Source organism: Mytilus californianus, unplaced genomic scaffold, assembly GCF_021869535.1.
Source record: "Mytilus californianus isolate M0D057914Y unplaced genomic scaffold, xbMytCali1.0.p SCAF_10, whole genome shotgun sequence".
Classification (NCBI taxonomy): Eukaryota; Metazoa; Mollusca; class Bivalvia; order Mytilida; family Mytilidae; genus Mytilus; species Mytilus californianus.
This window is the reverse complement of record NW_026262582.1, coordinates 76,881,352-76,908,600: the sequence shown is the minus strand read 5'-3', so window position 1 is coordinate 76,908,600 and position 27,249 is coordinate 76,881,352. Positions and strand designations below refer to the sequence as shown.

The following is a 27,249-nucleotide window of genomic DNA, read 5'->3' as shown; positions in this document are numbered from 1 at the left end:
ATCAGTGTCACTAATTAATAAATCCATAAAATACATTTTTCTCCATTTCCAACTCTTTTATCCTCGTCGCCAATGTAACGTTGGTAGCCTATATATATTAACTAAGAGACAAGCCATGTGTACTGGTTAACATCCTTTAATATAATGCTCGAGCTAACTAATCAACACAAATACATATTGCGAAACGACGCGCCCTTATCTGCTATGTCTATCAACAAAACACGTTCATGAACTCTTGAACTATATAAATATTTATGAATGAATGAAATTACAATACTACATCTATGTGAATGCAGTTTTAGCTTACCGGGGCCCTTCAGGCCCCATGTGAGCTTATGCCATCACTTGGCGTCCGTCGTCTGTCGTCGTTGTAAACTATTTCAACAATCTTCCCCTCTGAAACTACTGGGCCAAATACCTTCAAACTTTAACTGAATGTTCCTTAGTGTATCTAGTTTATAAAATGTATCCGAAGTTTTGATCCATCAACAAACATGGCCGCCATGGCTAAAAATAGAACATAGGGGTCAAATGCAGTTTTTGGCTCATATCTCAAAAACTAAAGCATTTAGAGCAAATCTGACATGGGGTAAAAATGTTCAATAAGCCAAGATCTATCAGCCCTGAAATTTTCAGACGAATGGAACAACCCATTGTTGGGTTGCTGCCACTAAATTGGTAATTTTAAGGAAATTTTGCAGTTTTTGGTTATCTTGAATATTATTGAAGATAAAGATAAACTGTAAAAAATGTTCAGTTAAGTAAGATCTAAAAAAAAGTTTCTATGACCAAAATTGTCAATTGACCCCTTAAGGAGTTATTGCCCTTTAAAGACAATTTTACACAATTTGTTCATCATGTTTGCTAACATTTAAAAATCTTCTACCCTGAAACTACTGGGCCTAATACTTTTAAACTTTAACTGAATGTTCCTTAGGGTAACTGGTTTATAAATTATATCCGAAGTTTTGATCCATTAATAAACTTGGCTGCCATGGCTAAAAATAGATCATAGGGGTCAAATGCAGTTTTTGGCTCATATCTCAAAAACTAAAGCATTTAGAGCAAATCTGACATGGGGTAAAAATGTTCAATAAGCCAAGATCTATCAGCCCTGAAATTTTCAGACGAATGGAACAACCCATTGTTGGGTTGCTGCCACTAAATTGGTAATTTTAAGGAAATTTTGCAGTTTTTGGTTATCTTGAATATTATTGAAGATAAAGATAAACTGTAAAAAATGTTCAGTTAAGTAAGATCTAAAAAAAAGTTTCTATGACCAAAATTGTCAATTGACCCCTTAAGGAGTTATTGCCCTTTAAAGACAATTTTACACAATTTGTTCATCATGTTTGCTAACATTTAAAAATCTTCTCCCCTGAAACTACTGGGCCTAATACTTTTAAACTTTAACTGAATGTTCCTTAGGGTAACTGGTTTATAAATTATATCCGAAGTTTTGATCCATTAATAAACTTGGCTGCCATGGCTAAAAATAGATCATAGGGGTCAAATGCAGTTTTTGGCTTTTATCTCAAAAACGATAGCAGTTAGAGCAAAAGTGACAAGGAGTTAAAGTGATGAATAAGTCAAGATCTATCTGCTATGAAATTTTCAGACCAATTGGACCACCCATTGTAGGGTTACTGTCCGAAATAGTATATTTTTATAAAATTTTACTGTTTTTGGTTATTATCCTTAATATTATAATAGATAGAGAGAAAGTATAAATGTCAAAAATGTTAGCTAAGTGAGATCTACAAATAAGTCAAATGATCAAAATAGTCAATTGACTCCTTAAGTAATAGACTTGCCCTTGAAATGTTTATTTTTTACATTTTTTCATGCAAGTCTATTACTTTTTCAAAAATCTTCTTCTCTGAAACTACTAGGCCAAATACTTCCAAACTTTAACTGAATGTTCCTTATGGTATCTAGTTTATAAATTGTATCCGAAGTTTTGATCCATCAACAAACATGGCCGTCATGGCAAAAGATAGAACATAGGGGACAAAATCAGTTTTTGGCTTATATCTCAAAAACTACAGCAGTTAGAGCAAAAGTGAAAGAGAGTTAAAGTGATAAATGGGTTGTCATGATCTATCTGTTATGAAATTTTCAGACGAGTTGGACAACCCATTTTTGGGCTACTGTTGGAAATAGTTGATTTTATTAAATTTTACTGTTTTTGGTTATTTTCTTTAATATTATAATAGATAGAGAGAAAGTATAAATGGCAATAATTGTTCAGCTAAGTAAGAAATACAAATAAGTCAACATGATCAAAATAGTCAATTGACCCCTTGAGGAGTTATTACCCTTAAAACGTTTTTTTTTTTACATTTTTTGTGGAAGTCCAATTACTTTTTCAAAAATCTTCTTCTCTGAAACTACTTTGCCAAATACTTAAAAATTTGAATTGAATGTTCCTTAGGGTATCTAGTTTATAGATTGTATTCGGGGATTATATCCATTCATAAACAGGGTGGCAGTTTCTAAAAATCGAACATAGGGGCAAATGAAGTTTTTGGCTTTCATCTCAAAAACTAAAGCAGTAAGAGCAAAGCTGACATAGGTGAAAGTGTTAAACAGGTTTAGATCTACCTGTCAAGTAATCTTCAAACCAATAGGACAACTTATTGTTGGGTTACTGTCCAGAAATAGTTAATTTTTAGAAAATTTTACAGTTTTGGGTTATGTATTATCTTTAATACTATTATAGAAAGAGAGAAAGTGTAAATGACAAAATTGTTCAGCACAGTAAGATCTACAAATAAGTCAAGTGCCAGAAACTGATCTTACAGACTGGTGAGCGATATCAGGCTCTCATTAGCCTCTTGTTAATATTCATTTTTCGAAACAAGTTGTGTAATTGGTAGGACCCAGATAGCATGTCATATAGACCCATAAATAACATTCATTTACATAAGCACCTTCTGTAATATCATTCTGAATATTGCCATTACTGAGATGCTACTTTTTTCGCTTAAATAGTTGCACAATATACTTTGTGCTTAAGATCAAATTGCAGTCAGTCTGTTTTAATGGTAATGTTACTTCTTTTTAGTCCCCTACTGACGAAGTCGAAGGGGACTTTAGGTTTGCAATCCGTCTGTCTGTCTGTCTGTCTCTCTGTCTGTCTGTCTGTCTGTCTGTCTGTCCATCCGTCAGTCCGGCAAATCAGTTTCCCACACTTTTTTTTTCGTGCTTGAAGATATTGATTTGATATTTAATGTATTGTTTTATCATGACAAGTTACAGATCAGGTTGAATTTTGTTCCGTTCTGATGATTTTGTGCAGAGTTATAGTCCTTGGACTTAGAAAATTCACTCAAATAATCTGTTTTCCGCACTTTTTTCTGCATGCTTGAAGATATTGATTTGATAATTGATATATAGTTTTATCATGACAAGTTACAGATCAAGTTCGAATTTTGTTCCGGTCTGATCATTTTGTGCAGAGTTATATTCCTTGGATTTCGAAAAATTCACTTAAATAATCAGTTTTCCACACTTTTTTTCGTCATGCTTGAAGATATTGATTTGATAATTGGTATATAGTTTTATCATGGCAAGTTACAGATCAAGTTCGAATTTTGTACCGGTCTGATGATTTTGTGCAGAGTTATGGTCCTTGGACTTCAAAAATTCACTTAAGGTAGATTCATGGTATACCGCCATCTTGGATTGTACAATCGCAGTACACAATCGGTCTAGTTATTTGCCCAAATCTGCAAATTAGGAGACAGATTTGCAATTTATTTGTCACACTGTTTATTTATTTAAAGAAAACTTGGTGATTTATTGTATTATTCAAAATATTCCAACATATATTAAATTTTGTGTTTTGGAATCATTTTTTTCAACTAAGCCATTTAAGGGGAGATAACTCTTTTAGTAAAAAATTACACTGGCTTGATAGGGAAATTTTTTATTTTTACTTGTAGCAAGAAAACAAGTTCGGTGACACCATTTTTTCTTTTTATTTTCTTAAAACATGTTATAAAACCTATCTTCTCACTATTTATTTCAAAATCCTATATCATAGATTTCTTTTTATGCATACAAATGTTTTTTTTCATGAACAATCTAACCAGATTTAGGCAACTTTCAACGACTCATAGCTTGAAAAATAGCACGGTGACCCATACTTTTTATTACATTTTTGAAAAAAGCATATTAAAATCTTCATTTTGGCAAAGTATAAGAAAATTCTATCTCAAAAAATATATACCGATGATCTACCTTAAATAATCAGTTTTCCACACTTTTTTTCGTCATGCTTGAAGATATTGACTTGATATTTGCTATATAGTTTACACCATGACAAGTTAAAAATCAAGTTAGCATTTTGTTCCAGTACAATGAATTTTCAACCGGTAGGGGACTATGTATTGCCATGCAATACTCTCAGAATGCTTTTTTATCATGGTATCAAGTTCAACACACTATCCATTATTAATTTCAAATATATAAGTACCTGTTGATATCTATATACATGAAGTTGTAATTCTCTCTGTGCCATGGAATGAAATTGTCAATGATGTAGTTCAGCATCTGATAGTTATACTTTGATCTTTGGAATTGACTTAGGCCACGTCCATCTGATGCTTCATGCCATCCAGCAATGGAACGAACATATTCTGCTTCTTCGTCAAAGTTATTTTGTTCCATGCTAACTGCAACTTGATATGATAATAATATTTTTTCTGCATCCTCAACAGACTGCGGTCTTTGACCAGTAAGGGCTGTATGAGTCAAGCTAGTGTTTTTATTCAATATTACTTTGTCAAAAGCTTCAGAAACCAGCGATGCATTTTTATACGCCCGTCAAATTTTTGACGGGACGTATTATGTTATACAAATGTCCGGCGTCCGTCCGTCTGTCTGTCCGTCTGTCCGTCCGTCTGTCTGTCTGGCATAAACATGTCGCACCGTAACTTGAGAATGACTTATCCAAATTTCATGAAACTTAACATAGTTGTTTCTTATGATGGTCAAACGATCTGTATACATTTTGGTGAAAATAAGATTAAAACTTTTTGAGTTACGGGACTTAGTAACTAAAACAGGTGTGTGTTTTTTTTTCACATGTCGCGCCGTATCTCAAAAACAATTTATGATTATTGCTTAAAACTTTACACACTTCTTAGTTATATTAATCTTAAGATCTGTATACTTTTTGGTGATGATTCAAAATTTTATTTTTGAGTTATTGAGTATTTTGTTAAAAAGGGGGAGGGGTTTTTCACATGTCGCGCCGTATCTCAAAAACAGTTTATGATTATTGTTTAAAACTTTACACACTTCTTAGTTATATTAACCTTAAGATCTGTATACTTTTTGGTTTTGATTCAAAATTTTATTTTTGAGTTATTGAGTATTTTGTAAAAAAAGGGGGAGGGGTTTTTCACATGTCGCGCCATATCTCAAAAATGATTTATGATTATTGCTTAAAATTTTACACACTTCTTAGTTATATTAATCTAAAGATCTGTATACTTTTTGGTTTTGATTCAAAATGTTATTTTTGAGATATTGATTTTTTTTTTTAAAAGGGGTGTTTTCACATGTCTCGCCGTATCTCAAAAACGATTTATGATTATTGCTTAAAATTTTACACACTTCTTAGTTATATTAATCTAAAGATCTGTATACTTTTTGGTTTTGATTTAAAATTTTATTTTATAGATATTGAGTTTTTTGTAAAAAAAAAAGGGGGGTTTTCCCATGTCACGCCGTATGTCAGAAACTATTTATGCTTATTGCATAAAAATTCACACACAAGACGACGGGCGTATCATGCGCTCATGGCGCAGCTGTTTATTACACTCTCTAGTGGATGTTGCTATTCACTTCAAAATCTGGTTATGGTCACCTCTTTCATAATGAATATTGTTTTTTTGCTGGATCCTCTTCAGGTATATACAGATAGTATGTAAAGTCTCTACCCTCTTGTTTTAGTTTTTGAACTAGGTCTCTATATTTCTTAGCATGTCCAAATACGACTCTGGTGTGTCTTTACGGAACAGATATGGTTCATAACCTTCTGGAAATAATCTTCTCAGAAAATTTGCAATGCTGTCTTGAAAGGACAATCCTTCATCTTGCAATTGATTAATTTTCTACTATTACATCTCTGGGTATGGCATCATTAGGTTGCACTGCAAAGGGGTTACCATTTTCATCTTCTGCAAACATTAATAGTTTTATTTAATAACTTTATAATACTGTGAAAGTATTTTTATTCGTGGGGTACCAATATTTGTGGTTTTCGTGGATGGTTTTATCCTCGAATTTAAGTGTCCAACGAAATATAACATCTGTTGTCTAAATCAAGACATGGAAAGGTCTCCGTATAGTTTTGAACGAGAGGTGTCCATTGTTATTCTGTGGTTTACATGTTGTAATGCACTATAATATTATTTATTTATGTATGTCTCTGTTCTGAGTGTTCTTGCGTTTAGTTGTTATGTATTCCTGTCACGTAGTGTTGTCATTTTAGCGGTATATTGCCATATAAGCGGGAGGTTTGGCTAACCATAAAACCAGGTTCAACCAATATTTTTTTCTTAAAATGTCCTGTACCAAGTCAGGAATATGGCAGTTGTTATCAAAAAGTAAAATAACAAAAATACCGAACTCTGAGGAAAATTCTAAACGGAAAGTCCCTAAGCAAATGGCAAAATCAAAAGCTCAAACACATCAAACAAATTGATAACAACTGTCATATTCCTGACTTGGTACAGGCATTTTCTTATGTAGAAAATGGTGGATTGATAGTCCGTTTCTTTGTATGTTGGCATTTGTTTTTGCAGCAGTTCAGTGTCTTCAGTTCCCTTTTTTTTCCTCTTATAGTTGATGTGTTTCCCTCGGTTTTGGTTTGTGACCAGGGTTTGTTTCAGTTAAATCGATTTATGACTATTGCTGTTTGTGACCCGGATTTGTTTCAGATAAATAGATTTATGCATATATCGATTTAACTGAAACAAATCCGGGTCATAAACCAAAACCGAGGGAAACACATCAACTATAAGAGGAAAACAAGGGAACAACATAAACACTGAACTGCTGCAAAAACAAACACCAACATACATAGAAACGGACTATTAATCCACCATTTTCTACATAAGAAAATGCCTGTACCAAGTCAGGAATATGACAGTTGTTATCAATTTGTTTGTTTATATATATGTAATATATGAATAGTTTTATTTAATAACTTTATAATACTGTGAAAGTATTTTTATTCGTGGGGTACCAATTTTTGTCATAAATCGATTTAACTGAAACATGGTAACCAGCACAAGAAGCACAATTTATTATTTTATAAACAAACTAATGGCTGTGGACCATGCGGAAAAAATTGTGCATTATGCTCACACATTAATGAGACCAAGGTATTTTGTGATAACACCGGAAAAGAATATACCATTCAGGGACAAATAAACTGTAAATCCATGGGCGTAGTATATGCAATTTACTGTACTAAATGCGAAAAACTTATATATGTAGGACAAACAGGTGATACACTATATCAACGGATGCTTTTAAACTTTTCAAAAATTAGAACACACAAAACAGACGATCCAGTAGCAAACCACTTCATTCAACATAATCATTCGATGAAAAATTTAAAAGTCACCGCAATAGAAAGAATATTTGGAACAGAAATTTACAGAAGAACTAAAGAAGCCTTTTGGATAAAAAAAATTAAAAACTTTAGAGCCTGATGGACTCAACACAATGTATGAACCATAGTGAAAATATTTATAGAGAAAAAACGGGGCAAATGAACGTCATAGTAGTAATTATAACGTAATGTATCCAAGCGATGTAATTGTTGTTTCGATGTTGTAATTTATTCCAATGAAGAAGGCCAAAATGGCCGAAACGTATGGAAAATTGTGTTATAGTTTTTATTATACAATCAATCAGAGACTTTATATATATATATAAAGCAGCCTTTCCACAAACGCCTCAATGGCCATAGGAGTGATATCTCTAAGAAGCCACTTCTCCCAGTTTCTCAGCATTTCAGACAGTCTGGTCACACACTTGATGACTTTAACCGCATGAAGATCCTAGTGATTGAACAGAACATTCACTTGAGTGATGCCCAGCGACAGGTTCGGGAAAGCTTTTGGATAAAGGAACTAAATGTACATCATCCAAACGGCATCAATGAAAAATACTAAGTTTTATTTTTCACTCATTTTGGGATGTAAATATACACAGTCACGTATATTTGAGTATTGAGTTTTGTTTTATATTATGATGTTCAGGATTTTGGATTAAATCAATAGACCAAAACTTACCTGTATTATTGAGCTATTTTTATACATATAATCAGTATTGTTAAAATAATTGACACTGAAGAAGGCTATTTGTTAAGCCGAAATATTTGTCAACACGATTTATTAACAACATCTTCGTATAATACCATCTTATATTAGTATCGTTGTGCAAATCTCTAGACTTATATAATTTTTTTCCTTATCTGCACAGTATCGTCTATTCTAGACGATCCGGTACATAGTAAATTTGCTGGTTGGTCCTTTTTATAGAATTCTATATATATATATATACATAATTACTCTAAATATCAGCACAACAATGTTAAATCTGCAAATTTGCGGAAGCAAATTTTTGTTCTCCCCTCTAATATATATATATATACATGGATACTGCCATATAATTAAGAGAATTCATCGAATATCAGTAAGCGCACAATGTACTTTAAACATATGTATATACAACTTCAGACAGGATTTTACTGATTCAATCTTTTGAAGTGATCATAATTGAAAAAAATAATAATAATTTCATATTCAGTTTGCTATTTATTTCATAAGAATTAATTCTACAATTCAAAGTACATTTGTAGCACATTTTAAGAAACTGTTTTTTTTAGTTGACATATTTGTTGCCCAATTTACACCTTTGATGATCGCTAATCTGTTGATCTTTCGATCTCGGGTTAATTAGTGTCATCACTTCTGATTACATGTTTGCAACAATTACAATAGATATAAGAAGATGTGGTATGAGTGCCAATGAGACAACTCTCCATCCAAGTCAAATGTTTATTTTGCAATGTCCTGCAATTTTAGACAATTTGTAAGCATTGATGAATCAGCTTATTTCCGAAATCATTAAAAGTTTCTAGAATCTTCGTTTCTGAGGGCTTCAAATTCTGCACTCAATTTTGTTTTTCAGAAAACTAAAATCCACGAATTTAAGAACACACGAACATGTAACTTTTGCTCAAACCACGAAAATTGATACCCACGAATAAAAGTGCTTTCACAGTATTATATATTTAAGGGGCCAAAGGGCATAATTTACACCAAACTGTAGTTCCTCAATACTATATCAAATCTGTACTATAGAGACCAATTATGTAATGCAATGACTATCTATTGTATCTGGACATTTCTTTGTCAGTTATGATGAAATATTCCTCAATTTTTTTTTATTTCAGTTAGAATTAACAATACACTTAAAGCCTGGAAGGACCATGATGAAGAGATGTTCATAAACACAAGAGCTGCCCAGCATGTATTCAAATGTATACAGGAAAACAGTTGTGTTGCTATTACTGCTAGTTTTGGTGTGGGAAAAACATCCACTCTTCGACATACAGCTCTACAATTGGCAGAAGAGGGGTACGATGTTCTTCTTGTGACAGAGCCAAGTGACATTGTTAGGTTTAACAATCCAAATCAGAAAACATTGTTTGTTATTGATGATTTATGTGTAAACTTTTCAGTTGACAAGAGTGACATTAAAAGTTGGGAACCAGTTATGGAGGATATAAAGCAGATTCTTGATCAAAAACATACAAAAATACTCACAGCTTGTCAGTTACAAGTGTACCAAGATGAACAGTTTGATTCTTTATCAGTTTTCAAGTCATGTGTATGTAACATGTTATCAGAAAGCATTTGTTTGTCAACAACCGAAAAGCATTCAATAGCTAGGTTGTATCTCAAAGCAAAAGCCTCTGAGATTGTTGACTATTATAATTTATATGACTGTTTTCCACTTTTATGTCAATTGTACCATGATAGTCCTAAACTTAATGTTTCAGATTTTTTCCAGAATCCATTTTCAGTTTATGAAGTAGAGATTGACAAGCTACTGAAGAAAGGGTATCACACTAAATACTGTGCTTTGGCTTTATGTGTCATGTTTAACAACGAGTTGAATGAAGAAATCTTGACAGGAGAAGTGAATGAAGTAGCCAAAACTATCATCGAGAACACGTGTGAGTCATGTCAATTAGATAGAGGAACATCTAGACTTGTTTTACAAAATGAACTAAACTCACTTACAAATACATTCATAAAAAAAGAACGAAACGTTTACAGGACTATACATGATAAAATATTTGACTTTTTAGCTTACTACTTTGGATGCAAAATAATCCCTTGCTTGATAAAGAACGCAGACATTGGTTTGATCAAGGAACGATTTTTATTAGAAAGAAAGGAGGACATGGACAAGTTTATTACTATTATACCACTAAAGTATCATCACCTGTACATACAGAGAATGATTGATGACTGGTCAAAGGGAAAAGTAGAAGATGTATTTGATAACATCAATATGAAGATACCTCAGTTCAGACAGAAACTTCTCTCCTATCTGAAAACCCTGAATGTATCTCACCAGAGACAGCTGGCAAATATCTTTGATAAACCATATAATCAACCTTTTTATGTGAGGGTTGAAGTTGAGGATGATACCTATGATACTGCTTTATTACATTATTGTTATATAGGAGATATATCTTTGATAGAGTGGTGTTGTAATCATGGTGTTGATGTAAACAGGTGTTCCCATAATGGCCAGTCACCCATCATGATTGGGTGTGAACAAGGTCATAAAGAAGTGGTTAAAATGCTATTAGACAGAGGAGTAGACTGTAATAAATGTGACTGGAGGGGTCAGTCACCTGTAATGAAAGCTTGTGAACAAGGTCATACAGAAATAGTAAAGATTTTGTTAGACAGAGGAGTAGATTGTAATAAATGTGACTGGAGGGGTCAGTCACCTGTAATGAAAGCTTGTGAACAAGGTCATACGGAAATAGTAAAGATTTTGTTAGACAGAGGAGTTGACTGTAACAAATGTGATGAATATGAGAAGTCACCTGTAATGAGGGCGTGTGAACAGAGTCATACGGAAATAGTAGAGATGTTGTTAGACAGAGGATCAGACTGTTATAAATGTGATGAAAATGGTCAGCCAACTGAAATGAAGGCTTATGAACATGGTCTAACAGAAAAAGGAAAGATGTCATTAGACAGAGGACATTGTGATAATTGTTATAGCCAGGAACAGTCAACGTTAATGAAAGCTTGTGAAGAAGGTCATATAGAAATAACAAAGGTGTTGTTAGACAGAGGAGAAGACTGTAATAAATGTGACGTGAGGGGTAAGTCACCTGTAATGAAAGCTTGTGAACAAGGTCATACAGATATAGTAAAGATGTTGTTAGACAGAGGAGCAGACTGTAATACATGTGACAGCTTGGGACAATCAACTTTAACGATGGCGTGTGAAAATGGTCGGACAGAAATATTAACAATGTTGTTAGACAGAGGAGCAGATTATAATAAATGTAACAAGAGTGGTCAGTCACCTGTAATGAAAGCTTGTAAACAAGGTCATACAGAAATAATAAAGATGTTGCTAGACAGAGGAGCAGACTGTAATAAATGTGACAAGAAGGGTCAGTCACCAGTAATGAAAGCTTTTGAACAAGGTCATACAGAAATAGTAAAGATGTTGTTAGACAGAGGAGCAGACTGTAATAAATGTGACAAGAAGGGTCAATCACCTGTAATGAAAGCTTGTGAACAAGGTCATACAGAAATAGTAAAGATGTTGTTAGATAGAGGAGTGGACAGTGATAAATGTGACACCTGGGGGCAGTCACCTATAGACATGGCTTGTGAACATGGTCATACAGAAATAGTAAAGATGTTATTAGACAGAGGAGCAGACTATAATAAATGTGACTGGGATGGTGAGTCACTTGTAATGAAGGCTTGTAAACATGGTCAAAAAGAAATGGTAGATATGTTATTAGACAGAGGTGCAGACTGTAATGAATGTGATGAAAAAGATAAGTCACCTGTAGTGATGGCTTGTGAACATGGCCATACAGAAATAGTAAAAATGTTATTAGACAGAGAGGCGGACTGTAATGAATGTTACAGCTTGGAGGTGGCTTGTGAACATGGTCATATGGAAATAGTAAAGATTTTATTAGACAGAGGAGCAGACTGTAATACATTTAACTGGTTTCATGAGTCACTTTTAATGAAGGCTTGTAAACATGGTCATACAGAAGTAGTAAAGATATTATTAGACAGAGGAGCAGACTGTGATAAATGTGACAGCTGGGGGCAGTCACCTGTAAAAGTATCTTGTGAACATGGTCATACAGAAATAGTAAAGATGTTATTAGACAGAGGAGCAGACTATAATATTCGTGACTCTAATGGTATGTCACCCGTAAAGATGGCCAAGAAAAAAAAGTATAATGGTATAGTCGCTTTGATAAAGGAAAAGTCCAGTATGTAATTAGTTTATAAAGATCTATTTATATATGTGTGATACAAAAACATCTGATAATCACAAAGCAATGTATATTTACAGGACTGTGTTTCTGTTGGAATTAAGTAATAATTCATGGGGGCTTGAATTGCTAAATATTTTACCATGATCTATAACAACAGATATGGCAGTTCTTTTGAATTGAAACACTCTAGGTGAAGACAAATATTTGCTGTTCCTGCAATAAAACACACTATTAACATTTTGAAAACAGAGATCTCAATGCACATTCTTGTGATATGTCCATGTTTTAATGGTATATCAACTTTAGGATGAAAATAGTTTTATATATGGTATTTTGACATTATAAAGTTATATGCTACTGTTGTTAAGATGTATTCTGACATTGTAAAGCGATATGATACTGTTTTTAAATGTGAAATAATCTGATACTAAGATTTAAGCAATATTCTACTATTTACTGATTTACTCTTATTAGATAAAGCTATGATGCAGTTTTTGTCTCACCTTGACGGAGTCAAACAGCGAGACATAGGTATGCTGTTTCCGGCGTCGGTGACAGCGTCAACAATGTATTAGTTTGTGATTAGGTCTAGTTCATGGTGAACCACTAGTGGTAGGTCAATGATATTTGGTATGCAGTTGAATTAGCATATGCACATCTTATTACCATGGAGATTATTTGGCCCTGCCCCCTCAGTCAAGGTCTATTGACTTTGAAACTTTTCATAGTTTACATGTATTAGTTTGTGATAATTAAGGTCAATTTATGGGGAACCACTAGTGGTAGGTCAATGATATTTGGTATGCAGTTGTATAAGCATTGGCATATCTCATTTCCATGGAGATTATTTGGCTCCGCCCCCTTAGTCATGGTCTATAGACTTTATCGCTGCATTGAAGACCTGTTGGTGACCTTCTGCTGTTGTCTGTTCTATGGTCGGGTTGTTGTCTCTTTGACACATTCCCCATTTCCATTCTCAATTTTATTTGAAAATTTTGCTAAGTTAACATGTATTAGTTTGTGATTAGGTCAGTTCAAGGGGAACCATTAGTGGTAGGCCAATGTTAATTGGTGTTCAGTTGTATAAGCATTAGCACATCTCATTTCCATGGAGAATATTTTGCCCCGCCCCCTCAGTCATGGTCTATTGACTTTGAAGCTTTTGCTTAGTTTACATGTATTAGTTTGTGATTAGATCAGTTTAAGATGAACTGCTAATGTTAAGTCAATGATATTTGGTATGCAAATTTATTGGCATTTGCAAGTATCGTTTTGCATTGAGATTATATAGCCCCGCCCCTGATCATGGTTCATTGACTTTGAAACTTTTAATGTTTGTGTTTAGGTTTGTTTAAAGGGAACGACTTATAATAAGTCAATGGTATTTGGTATGCAGTTGTATTAGCATTGGCACATCTCATTCCATGGAGATTGTTTAGCCATGTACCTTGTTCATCGACTTTGAATATTTGCATAACTTAAATGTTAAAGTATTGCTATTTTAATTTCAACATTTGCATTATCAAAATTACAAAAAGGCCAGACATATCTCTGTGATAACAGTTTATATAATATATGCTTTTACCATTACAAAACGATATGCTATTTTATAGGGATGTCTTTCTGTTGCAATATGTATACATGTAATATATCTATATATATATACTATTGTTGTAAATATGTATGTGCTATTGTTGTAAATATATATATGCTCTTGATGTAAATATGTATGTGCTATTCTTGTGAATATGTGTGTGCTATTGTTGAAAACAGGTATGTGCTATTGTTGTAAATATTATGTGCTATTGTTGTAAATATTATGTGCTATTTTTGTAAATGTGTATGCAGTATTATTGTAAAAAGTAAAGATATCTTTTAATTCTGACTACATGTTTTAGAAAGAATTAAGCGCTTAACCTCAGTTGACCAAAGACAAATTATACTTTTGCTGCTTCTCTGATCGAAAAACTTACTGATAAATATGTATGGTAGGAAAGGAAGCCTATTGATTTTGGGCTAATTAGGTCAATCTTGAAGGTGACTATTATTTCAGAATATCTTTAAGATAATAAAAAATTCCTTCATTGGTTTACAATTGAAAAGTTCAACAATGAAACAAAGAGAAAAGGTGAATAACCCGTGTTAAAGGTCAGCGACCAGCAGCTAAAAATAGACAGAAAATATTGTAAACTGAGTTGCATTTTTTTTTTTTCGTCCCCCCCCCCCCGAGCGACATTTTGCAGGGGACATTGAATATTTGTCAGGTTTTCATTACACTTATATCATAGGTTTATATCGGCACTGTCTTGTACAAGTTTGAAAATCAGTGCTTTTCAACTTTTTTTAAAAGCGTTATGCCTTTGGAAATATTAATTTTATGGAAAATGTCATTGTTAGCGCTCTGATGTGTACAATTCTTGCCAGATTTGTATGAAACGTATATCGTAGGTTAAAATCAGCAATGTTTCGGAAAAGTTCTAAAATCTATGCCTATTAATTATTTTTAAAAGAGTTATGCCCCTTGTGAATAATTAAGTATGTGGAAAATTGCTTTCATGTCGATTTAGCCCCAACTCGGTCTGGTTCAAGTTAATTTGGCTCTTTTTAAAAGTCGATCGTGCGTCATTTAAATAAAAATTTGACAAAGGATCAAAGTTATATGTATTTGACATAGTTCTCAAATGTAAATGAATTTTTATTAATTATAGCAAAAGTGGACAATAAAAAATTGTGTCTTTGATGCATATTCAAATATATAATTTTCTTTAGAGGAGACATTTATTCGAATATTATTGTTTTTAATAATTTAGATATTTATATTTAGATTTCATATTGGAATAAATAACATTTTAATGAAAAATATTTATATTTAGTTTTCATATCGAAATAAATTATTTTTTAATGTAAAATATTTATATTCATATTTCAGATCGAAGAATATTATTTTTTAAATTTAAAATATATTGAAATCATTTTCTGACTATTTATGATTAGGGGTCATTATGCAGTATATAACATTTATGTTGATTACGATTTTATAAGAAGTTATAATGTTATATATCAAGAATATTGGGTATACATATTTATAATAAAAACATATATTACAGAAGTTAGTTCAATCATTAGTCAACATTTATCAGCAATTTTTCATATGGCTTCTATCTTAATATCTACAATCCGTCCCTTTTTCCCCGAATGTGACCTACCGAATTAGACTTATTACCGGGTTTGTACTTACATGAGCAACACAACGGGTGCCACACGTGGAGCAGAATCTGCTTGCCTTTCCGAAGCAATTGAGATCTACCCCAGTTTTGGTGGGTTTGTTTTGCTGAGTCTTTAGTTTTCTATGTTGGGTTTTGTGTACTATTGTTTGTCTGTTGGTCTTTTTCTTTTTAAGCCATAGCCTTGTCAGTTTATTTTAGACTTATGAGTTTGAATGTCCCTTTGGTATCTTTTGCCTCTTTTTAGCTCACCTGGCCCGAAGGGCCAAGTGAGCTTTTCTCATCACTTGGCGTCCGTCGTCGGCGTTAACTTTTTACATTTTGAACTTTTTCTAGAGAACCACTGAATGGAATGAAACCAAACATGGCATGAATGAACCTTATGAGATGCTGACCAAGTGTTGTAACTTTGTAGCGGATCCATCATCCAAGATGGCCGCCAGTGGGGGACTTAGTTTAACATAGGACCCTATGGGAAATACATACAAATGTCTTCTTTTAGAGAACCACTGAATGGAATGAAACCAAACATGGTATGAATGTTCCTTATGAGGTGCTGACCGAGTGTTATTACTTTGAAGCCGATCCATAATCCAAGATGGCCGCCATCGGGGGACTTAGTTTAACATGGGACCCTATGGGAAATACATACAAATGTCTGCTTTTAGAGAACCACTGAATGGAATGAAACCAAACATGGCATGAATGTTTCTTATGAGGTGCTGACCAAGTGTTGTTACTATGAAGCCGATCCATAATCCAAGATGGCCGCCAGCAGGGGACTTAGTTTATCATTGGACCCTATGGGAAATACATACAAATGTCTTCTTTTAGAGAACCACTGAATGGAATGAAACCAAACATGGCATGAATGTTTCTTATGAGGTGCTGACCGAGTGTTGTTACTTTGAAGCCGATCCATAATCCAAGATGGCCGCCTGCAGGGGACTTAGTTTAACATGGGACCCTATGAGAAATACATACAAATGTCTTCTTTTAGAGAACCACTGAATGAAATGAAACCAAGCATGGCATGAATGTTCCTTATGAGGTACTGACCGAGTGTTGGTATTTTGAAGCCGATCCATAATCCAAGACGGCCGCCAGCGGGGGACTTAGTTTAACATGGGACCCTATTGGAAATACATACAAACGTCTTCTTTTAGAGAACCACTGAATGGAATGAAACCAAACGTGGCATGAATGTTCCTTATGAGGTGCTGACCAAGTGTTGTTACTTTGAAGCTGATCCATCATCCAAGATGGCCGCCAGCGGGAGACTTAGTTTAACATAGGAGCCTATGGGAAATACATACAAATGTCTTCTTTTAGAGAACCACTGAATGCAATGGAACCAAACATGGCATGAATGTTCCTTATGAGGTGCTGACCAAGTGTTGTTACTGTGAAGCCGATCCATAATCTAAGATGGCCGCCAGCGGAGGACTTAGTTTAACATAGGACCCTATGAGAAATACATACAAATGTTTTCTTTAAGAGAACCATTGAATGGAATGAAACCAAACATGGCATGCATATTTCTTTTGAGGTGCTAACCAAGTGTTGTTACTTTGAAGCTGATCCTTCATCCATGATGGCCGCCAGATGGGGACAATGTTTAACAAAGGACCCTATGGACAATACATACAAATGTCTTCTTTTAGAGAACCACATACTGAATGGATTGAAACCAAACATGGCAAGAATGTTCCTTATGAGGTTCTGACTAAGTTTTGTTACTTTGAAGCTGATCCTTCATCCATGATGGCCGCCAATGGCGGACTTCCTTTAACATAAGACCCTATGGGAAATACATACAAATGCTTCTTCTAGAGGTGCACTGAATGGAATGAAACCAAAACATGGCATAAATGTTTCTTATGAGGTGCTGATGAAGTGTTGCTACTTTGTTGCCGATTTACTGTTCAAGATGGCCACCAGGATTTTTTATTAAATTACAGGACCAATATTAAACCAAATTTGGCCTCACTCATTATTAGGGTATCTGTTATGATTTTAATCTATTTTTACATGATTTCCAAAACCAAAGTAGAATCAGGTGAGCGACACAGGCTCTTGAGAGCCTCTAGTTTAATAATCTTTTCAACCGGTATAAGAACAATTGGGTTAATGCACACATACTTTTTTTCTTTAAAAGTTATTAAAACTATTCAAATTGAGAAATATTGGTTTATTTGCCGAATCCTTTTCATAACAAAATTAGCTACTAATGCCTATTGTCATTGTTCATCAGTACTAATCAGTTCCTAATAAATAAATATCAGCGAAACTAAAACAACTTCTTCATGTGCAAATTACCCTGAATCAAATGCTTTACATAACTCTCAGACTTTTTTTGAAATTATCATTATTTTATAATGGGGCCGGAACGACTTGGGCCAGATCTACTTGGTGCTTTGGAACGAACGAAGAGTCTACTGATAGAAGTACTTTAGCAGTATGTAACAAATATTACTGATAAGTCATCGATTTTTGTTCAACTTCCGCTTTGAGTAACACTTGCAATACTGAACTGTCCTCTCTTTCTTCAGATACAGAAAACCGTCGACATACTGATATTGACCTTCCGGCATAATACACAGCATTTAAGTTGATGAATACAACATGCGGGTTTTATTTGTCCGTGTTTGTGCATCTGGTTTTTTGTAGCAGTCGATAATTGTTGATGTTGTTTGTCATGCTATTCAGTATTTTTTTAGGATTCCTGTTAGTGATATCCTTACATGACATTGCTACATGTGCTTGAACAAAAAACTTTTCTTGCTGTTCTTTGTCTAAAAATACAATGAAATAACAGTTTCTTTATTATTTCTGAAGTAATTCGCTTACATTGGGGTTAGCATACACCTTTTCGCTATTTGTCCGCCATTACCATGATTACTGGACATTCCCGTATAATTTTGATGTCCCAGGATTCTCTAGACTTATTTGATTTCTCCCCGTGTGAAACGTAAGCTTTTAAACACGTGATGATATAATGCACCATGATATCCCACATATGCCACAGGAAGGTGAATTGCATTGCTGGTGCCAGTGTCTGACATCCCAATAAAGTGGGACGTTGGGCCTGAAACACATTTAAACAGAATACGAAGAGGAGTTAGGTGCACCTGAACATCAATTTGCGTCAATATCCTACACTCCTGGGGAAGCCAAGCAGGAAATTGTTCGTTTGCACAAAATGTTGGCTGACATACAGAAGTAAATATACCAACTTCGTTCAACTTATATGTGCATTGAACGAGTCCAGGGAATGGGAATATATGACATATCCAACTTCAATCTGTGGGTTTTTTTTTCAGACACTGCAAACGTATGAATTCAAAGGAGCATAGGTCCTATAGGGACGGGTCCCTTCACAGTCAACAACTTTATACAGCCAGAAATTGTTTCTCTTCACAATTTGTCACCGTTTGAGAACCAGACAACCAGGGTCAAGATCAGGTCTTACGGTTTCATGACGACAACCGGTCGCATAATGTTCAGCACTTAGCCAGTGAAAACGTGAGTGAGGTGGATCAGAACTACAAAAAAATGTAATAACCAAGGTTCGACAATAATATTATTCAGTCATACAAGATCTGCTTAAAAAACGCTGAGGAACAACAGCATTTCAACATGCATTTGTCAATAAAGTCCTCAACCAAGTCACGCTACAACTCAGCTAAACTTCAACAGACAAAGTCAATACCCTGTCAACAGCCCGCATTGTTCACTACTTACTCAACATACAAGTCAAACCGACAACAAACTAAAAAAACAGTGCACACACCAAGTCGACAACCAATCTAACAAACTGATCAAATACCACCCCAACAAACCTTCAACCTGCCAATTCAACAAACCAGACATAGTAAACCAAGTGAACGGCCAACTTAACAAAACTTCAACAGATGAACTTGGCAAACCGTCAACGGGCCTTCTCAACAAACCATACAAAGTGCACCATGGCAACATATTAAGAAACTTAACAAATTTTCAACAAGCCAACTCAGCAGATCATACATAGTGCATCAAGTCAGCGGCCAACTCAACAAAGCATACATTCCAAATCGACAACCAATTCAACAAATCAATCAACTGTCACCCAACAAATGTTAAACCTGCTTAGGCAAGGTCAACAATCCTACCTACGGGCAACAAACCTACCAAAAGTCAGCTAGCTGTACAAAACAACCATCTCATTATCGTGCACCAATACTTAGTCTGTGTACCATCAACAAGGACCACCAGTGATACCAACTATATACAATCTACAGCCCTTCAAAAACTTGGCAACAGGACCACAATACCCAGCAACGATCATACTCCGGTGCTCATCGTATCGTTTTCTAGATTACCGCAGCCCATCTTAGTTTCTAGATTACCGTAGCCCACTCGTGTGTTCCAGAGGAAGTAACAAAAGCATCAACAAAAACAAACGTTGCATCAACAAAGCATGCAACAGATGCAAAGTCTGATGTCTTCTAGATTATCACAGACCCGCCCGGTTTGTATTTTACCGCAGCCAACTCGCGTGTTTCACAGGGAGCAAAAAAATGCAACAACAATAACAATAGTAGCATTAAAAAAGCATGCAAAAAGCATGCAAAAAGCATGCAAAGCATGTTGAAGGCCGTTTGGTGACCCATAGTTGTTAATTTCTGTGTTATTTGGTGTCTTGTGGAGAGTTGTCTCATTGGCAATCATACCACACCTTCTTATCTTTATAAAGAGTAAGATATCAAAAATACCGAACTCCAAAGTAATTCATAACGGAAAGTTCCTTGTCAACTGGCGAAATCAAAAGCTCAATAACATAGAGAATGGAAATGGGGAATATGTCAAAGAGTCAAAAACCCGGCCAAAGAGCAGATAACAGCCGAAGGCCACCAACGGGTCTTCAACGCAGCGAGAAAATCCCGCACCCGGAGGTGGTCCTCAGCTGGCCCCTTTAATAAAAATGTGTACTAGTTCAGTGAAAATTAACGTCATACAAACACATCAGACGAATGGAAAACAACTGTCATATTCCTGACTTGGTATAGTTATTTCCTTATGTAGAAAATGATGGATAAATCCTGGTTTTATAGCAAGCTAAACCTCTCACTGGTATGACAGTCGGAAAAAACTAGTTACTAGTATATTGACAACAATGTGTGAACAAAACAAACAGATCTTCGTGTCCACCAGTCAGTCAAAAAAAATTGAAAACAACACGTTATAAATTTCATGCGTTCGAAGCGCTTTTCTGGATTTACCTTCATCAGGAACGCTCAAAGCCAAATATTTGAAAGCCAAGGATGTATAAGGACCGAAAACGTTGAAGAGCTATAAACCAAATAGGATTAAAAAAAAATAGCCAAATCCATCTAAAGGCCAACTTTGCCTGAGGGAGTTGAAACCTTAGTTTCTGTATAATTTCAAAATTTATAAACAGGCAATTTTAGATAGTATGTTATAAATCATGTCAGTACCGAAATATTCTTCCTCCCGGAAAAATTAGCATGTGGGGAAAATGGCTATAGGACACCGGCATAATTGAGATTGAGAAAATATCACCTTTGCTCGGATCTTATATAATGTTTACTTACGGCGAGACTAAATTATTCAGCTGTGAAAAAATTACGGGCTTTTCATATATTAACAAGTAATGGCTTATCCATGTTATCATATCTTTCGACTAGCTGTCTTCACCTATCCACATATTTTCAAGCTGGAAAATGTGACCTATTCCAGCGGTATGTCCTATCATCTTGTATAAAGGAAGTACCCCCCCCCCCCCCTCGTCTGACGCACAACATTATAATCCTGGTCAGGGTCGGATACCCAGTCATTTTTAAAACTGAGGCACTGCGGTTTGCGCGACCCCGCATGCGGGGACGAGTAGCCAAATTGGCATTCGTAGGCTACGCGTACCCGCATCCGGTTTTATAATGACTCATTTTCATAATCCCATAATTCAGGCAATTTAAAACTTGAAGTTTATTGTTTTCTTTTGTTTTTATGATCTGGAATTGTTAGCTTTAGATAGGAAAAGCAGTAAATTTAGAGTTATCTTTCTTAGAACCAAATCATGCTACTTATGTGAATTTGCACCATTAATTTATATAAATATTAATAACTTATCCATAGGATCTTTGAATGTAAATGGCTTGGGAGATAAGTACAGAGATGATCAATTCATGTCTTGTCTGAAGTATGATATTAATATTCTCATAGATACTTGGAAAGGTGTTGATGATACTTTAAACATTTCTTCAAAAATGTAGAAAAAAAAGAATAGACGCTCTTGACGGTTTAGTGGTGGAATTATTATTCTTTATAAATCCCAAATCCATAAAGGGATAATTGAATTAAAAGATTTAACTTCATCAAAAAACTGTTTATGGATTAGACCAGAACTTTTTTGGCCTTGATAAAGATTTATTTGTATGTGCCACTTACATCCCCCAAGTAAATTCTCCCCACTATGATGACGATTTCTTAAAATTGGAGACAGAAATTACCCAAGTGTCTGATAAAGGTAGTGTTCTGGTAATTGGGGATTTGAATGCTCGAATTGCAAATCATGATGATTTTATTGCAGATGAAAAAAAATGCATAGTTCTTTTCAAGATATACTTCCAGAGGATTATGTTCAAGATTTTAATATAGATAGAAATTCTTTAGATAAAGTTTTTAATTCGCAAGGCCAGCAGTTGATTGATCTCTGTATTGCCTCCCAGTTAAGAGTATTGAACGGTCGTTTTATTGGTGATATGCTGGGAAATATGACGTGTTTTAAACCCAGTGGGTGTAGTATTGTTGACTATGCCTTGACCAGTGTGGACCTTATTAACTCTGTTAGTTTTTTTTTCAAATCTTATACCCTTCATATTTATCTGATCATGCTCAAATTGTTGTCTTTTTAAAATGTAATATATCCATGCAAACTATGAATATAGATAGAAAATATAGTAAGATAGATATGGCATTTAAATGGGAGACTATTTCTAAGGAAAAATTATATACTGTTTTAGAAGAAAGTAGCACCAGAGATGAAATTCTTGGTTATGAAAATACACCATTCGAAATAAATTGTTCTGGGGTTGAGAGAGCAGAACTTCAACTAAATAAAATATTTAGCTCATGCGCTCATGTAAAATTATTAATAAGAAATAAAAAAAAGAAAAAGCCATGGGAAGATAGAGAATTAGCTGATGTAAAGAAAACTGTATCAAATCTAGCCAAATTATTACGAATAAATCCTTATAACCTCAATTTAAGAAATAATTCTCTTGGTCACTGTAAACTATGTAAAATATTAATAAAAAGAAAGAAAAATCAATTTAAAAAGGAAATTTTAGTAAGCTTTCAGCCCTTAGAGATACAGACCCTAAACAATATTGGAAATTACTAAATCATTAAAATATGAGACCACTAATAATAGAATTGAGCTTCAAGCTGGTTTCCCAGAAATTATTGATCATTTCAAGCATAAAGGAGAGACCGGAAACTATGATAAAGAACTTAAAGCTAAAATTGAAACCGATATATTAAAAGAAACAAATGAACCGTTATTCAATGAGGTAACTGATAAACCTTTTACTATCAATGAAGTAAATAGATGTATACAAAAATTAAAAACTGGGAAAAGCTCTGGTCCAGATCAAATTTCTAATGAAATTATTAAATACAGTGGTGCTGTTACTTATAAAGCTATAACTAAGCTTTTTAATTTAATTCTTGATTCTGGTAAATATCCATCAAATTGGAGAAAATTCTTTACCAAACTTATTCATAAAGCTGGAGACAAGCTAGATATTAATAACTTTAGGGGACTTTCTCTTCAAAATCATATTGCTAAACTTTTTAGTGCTGTTATTAGTTCTAGAGTGGTAACTTACTACGAAGAAAAATTTTCAGTTCATCAATTTGGATTTAGAAATAATCATAGGACAGCAGATAGTATTTTTATTCTAAAAACTTTGATAATAAAATATTTGACAAAAAAGAAGAGTAAACTTTACTCTTGCTTTGTTGATTTGCGTCGTGTATTTGACACTGTTTGGCATGCTGGTCTCTTATACAAATAAAAGAAGGATGATGTTGGAAAGAAAATATTTGAAGTAATTAAAGATATATATATAAGTGTTGTGAATCTTCAGTTAAAATAGATAATAAACAATCTGACTTTTTAAAAATAAATAAAGGGGTCAAACAAGGGGACGGTTTGAGCCCCACATTGTTTAATTGCTTTATTAATGATCTCCATTCAATTTTTGATAGGACGTGTGCTCCTGTGTCCTTAGACGAAACATCAATAAGAAGTCTTGGTTTTGCTGATCATCTTTTAATATTATCAGAATCACAAAACGGTTTACAATCTGCTTTGAATAAACTGGAAAAATATTACTAAAATTAATTTTTCATTCTAGAAATCCTTTCGAGTCAATGTTTTTTCATAAACAAAATCAGTTAACTGAAGTTAAAGAGTATAATTTTCTTGGGAACATTATTGATAATAAAGGAAGACTTAAGAGATCCACACATGAACTATCCAAGAAAGCGCTTAAAGCGTTATTTTCACTAAAAAAATATATGTCTAATTTTCATCATGTCCCTGTCGATTTATCATGCAAATTATTTGATTCACTAATTAAACCCATAATTTTGTATAATAGCGAAATTTGGTTTATGGAAGATTATTACTCAATTTTTAGCCATAAACAGAGCCAAAATGCATGGAACTAACTGTGATATTTTATCCTTGACAGATAGATTCAGCTTTGAGAAAGTGCATCATAAATTTTGTAAAACTGTTCTTGGAATTAAAAAAACCTCATGTAATATAGCTGCTAAGTCTGAGTTAGGACGGTTTCCACTTGACTCCTTTATAAAAACTCAAGTTTTATTATATTTTTGTAGAATTAACTGTCATGAAATAAACCCTCTTGTTAAAGAAGCTTCCAAAGTAAATAAGTCTATGTCTGAAGATGGAATATATCTTTGGTACACTTTTGCCAAGCACATTTTTAAAGAATTTAATATTGATGAAGAAGAATGTGTTGATTTTGATAAACCTTTTAAATAAACATATAAAAATTTCACTTAAAAAAACTTTTAAACATATTGTTAAAGAAAAGTATGATAAAATCACTCTTGAAAAACTTTCAAATATCGATAACAGTTCAAAAATTTACCTTTATAGTAAACATGGTAAACTGGAAGACTACTTGCACAATCTAAACAGTGTTAATAGTCGTCAACTTTTAACAAAATTCCGTGTAAGTGACCATAACTTGGAAATTGAAATAGGTCGATATAAAAAAATTCAAAGCTCGGAGAACACAGAGTGTGTAAAGTTTGTAAAATTTTAGATGATGAGGAACACTTTTTCCTTCTTTGCCAAATCAACGGTAATATTAGAAATCCCCTTATAAATGCAATTAAAACCCATTATCCTAATTTTGACCAGCTTGACTCAAACTCTAAACTTAAAACTATTTTAGATCCCAATAAAGATATTTTGTCTAGTGTTGTAGGCTATATAAAGCAATCAATGGAATTGCGAAAATAAGGTCCATATTGGTCAATTATCTATATACTTATATATATATTATTAATATTAACTTGACTTCTTTACATGTAACACTTTTTTTATGTATTGTATGTTTCTTAATTGTCACTTGTGTATATTATGTTTGCATTTTAACCCGTCATGCAGGATTTCACTTTTTGCAATAAAGTATATATATAATTAAATGTCATCGGAACATACGGCGGGAATTAAACGTGAAGTATACACGGAAATTATCGGTAATTTGCGGATTTTGTGAGTTCATTGAAGACCATAGGCGGATCCAGGGGGGGGGGGGGGGGAGGGGGGGCTGCCCCGCCCCCCTTTTTAGGGAAAAATTTGGTTGATTATATACTTTATTGAAGCACAAATTACACCCATAAGAGGGCCAAAGGCATGACAATTACATGTAATAAGAACAATATAATGATGACATTAAAATTTACATAAAAAATAAAAATAAACTAAAACATTAAACACAACAAATGACCTCAAGTGCCCCCTGCCCTCAGTTCCATAGACTGTTTAATAAAGGAGCCTAAAGATTTCACTTGCTGACTAGTGGTTGGATTTAGTATATATTTCATTTTATTATCAGAAAAATCTTTGTATTGAGTTTTTAAATCATTAAAAAAGACATGTCTTAAATCATCATCTATTTTACATATTAAAAAAAATGGGATTCATCATCCAGAACTTTGCACTTATTAAAAAGTCTTTGAGGGCGTGGAATATTTTTATATCTTCCAGTTTCAATAGCGAGGGAATGATCACTTATTCTAAATTTGCATTTAAGTTTTCTTGTATCAAGATTTGGGTACATCAAATAAAATTCTTGTTTATATTCAGTTTTTATATGCTTAAACAAAAGAAGTTTGCTATTTTGGTCAAGAGATGATATATATAGGGAATCACTGAAGCATGACTGGAGCGGGTCCCCCTTAGGTCAGTCAGCCCTCCCCCCCCCCCCCCCCCCCTCCTTATGAAAAGTTCTGGATCCGCCACTCACTCACTCACTCACTCACTCACTCAGAAGACAATGGCAAATATACTTTTTAATTTGTATTAATTAGTTAAAAATACATGTCAGTAACTGCTAGTAGTCTGTTGTTATTTATGTATTATTGCATGTCATTTTGTTTATTTTCTTTTGTTTCCTATTCTGACATCGGACTCGGACTTCTCTTAAACTGAGTTTTACTGTGCGTACTGTTGTGCGTTTTTTTTTTCTACATTGGCTAGAGGTATAGGGGGAGGGTTGGGATCTCAAAAAACATGTTTAACCCCGCCGCATTTGTTGCGCCTGTCCCAAGTCAGGAGCCTCTGGCCTTTGTTAGTCTTGTATCATTTTTAATTTAAGTTTCTTGTGTATAATTTGGAGTTTAGTATGACGTTCATCATCACTGAACTAGTATACATATTTGTTTAGGGGCCAGCTGAAGGACGCCTCCGGGTGCGGGAGTTTATCGCTGCATTGAAGACCCAATTGGTGGCCTTCGTCTGTTGTCTGCTCTATGCGGTCGGGTTGTTGTCTCTTTGACACATTCCCCATTTCCATTCTCAATTTTATAACTTGATAAACATTGCAAATTAGATGCACACTAAAGGAATAAAACTATACAGTCCTTGTAAAGAAAACATGATCAAATTAGAATTTAAATCTAAATGCACATATTTTAAAAGAATTAAATTTTTAAATTACTGAAAAAAGCTATATATATATGTAAAAACTCGAGTGCGAAATTTTTTCCAACCCCAGATAAAAGTGTGTGTGTGGGGGGAGGTCCAACCATATGTCCCCATTCAAAAGTATTGATGGCAACCCCGGACCCCCTGGATCTGCCACTGCTGGTATTTGTGATGAGTTT

General features: G+C 34.0%; 1 protein-coding gene and 1 long non-coding RNA gene across 10 annotated transcripts in view; one reads left to right on the top strand and one right to left on the bottom strand.

The window, feature by feature from the left end:
• The window catches only part of LOC127718574 (serine/threonine-protein phosphatase 6 regulatory ankyrin repeat subunit C-like), a 184,171-nt gene that overhangs the window by 55,052 nt on the left and 101,870 nt on the right, over positions 1–27,249 (top strand). For 3 of the 9 annotated variants that reach the window (XM_052224643.1, XM_052224639.1, XM_052224634.1), the window contains exons 5-6: positions 9,485–10,984; positions 11,675–12,070. The exons of 2 other annotated variants lie outside the window; for them this stretch is intronic. In XM_052224643.1, coding sequence (XP_052080603.1) covers positions 9,485–10,984; positions 11,675–12,070 — 1,896 coding nt within the window. The remainder of the gene's footprint in view (positions 1–9,484; positions 10,985–11,674; positions 12,071–27,249) is intronic. 4 more of the 9 variants (XM_052224635.1, XM_052224637.1, XM_052224636.1 and 1 more) reach the window with 4 other exon arrangements.
• Positions 3,561–27,249, bottom strand: part of LOC127718578 (uncharacterized) — a 61,419-nt gene continuing 37,730 nt past the window's right edge. The window contains exon 2 of the long non-coding RNA XR_007989915.1: positions 3,561–4,107. This is a non-coding gene — a long non-coding RNA (uncharacterized LOC127718578). The remainder of the gene's footprint in view (positions 4,108–27,249) is intronic.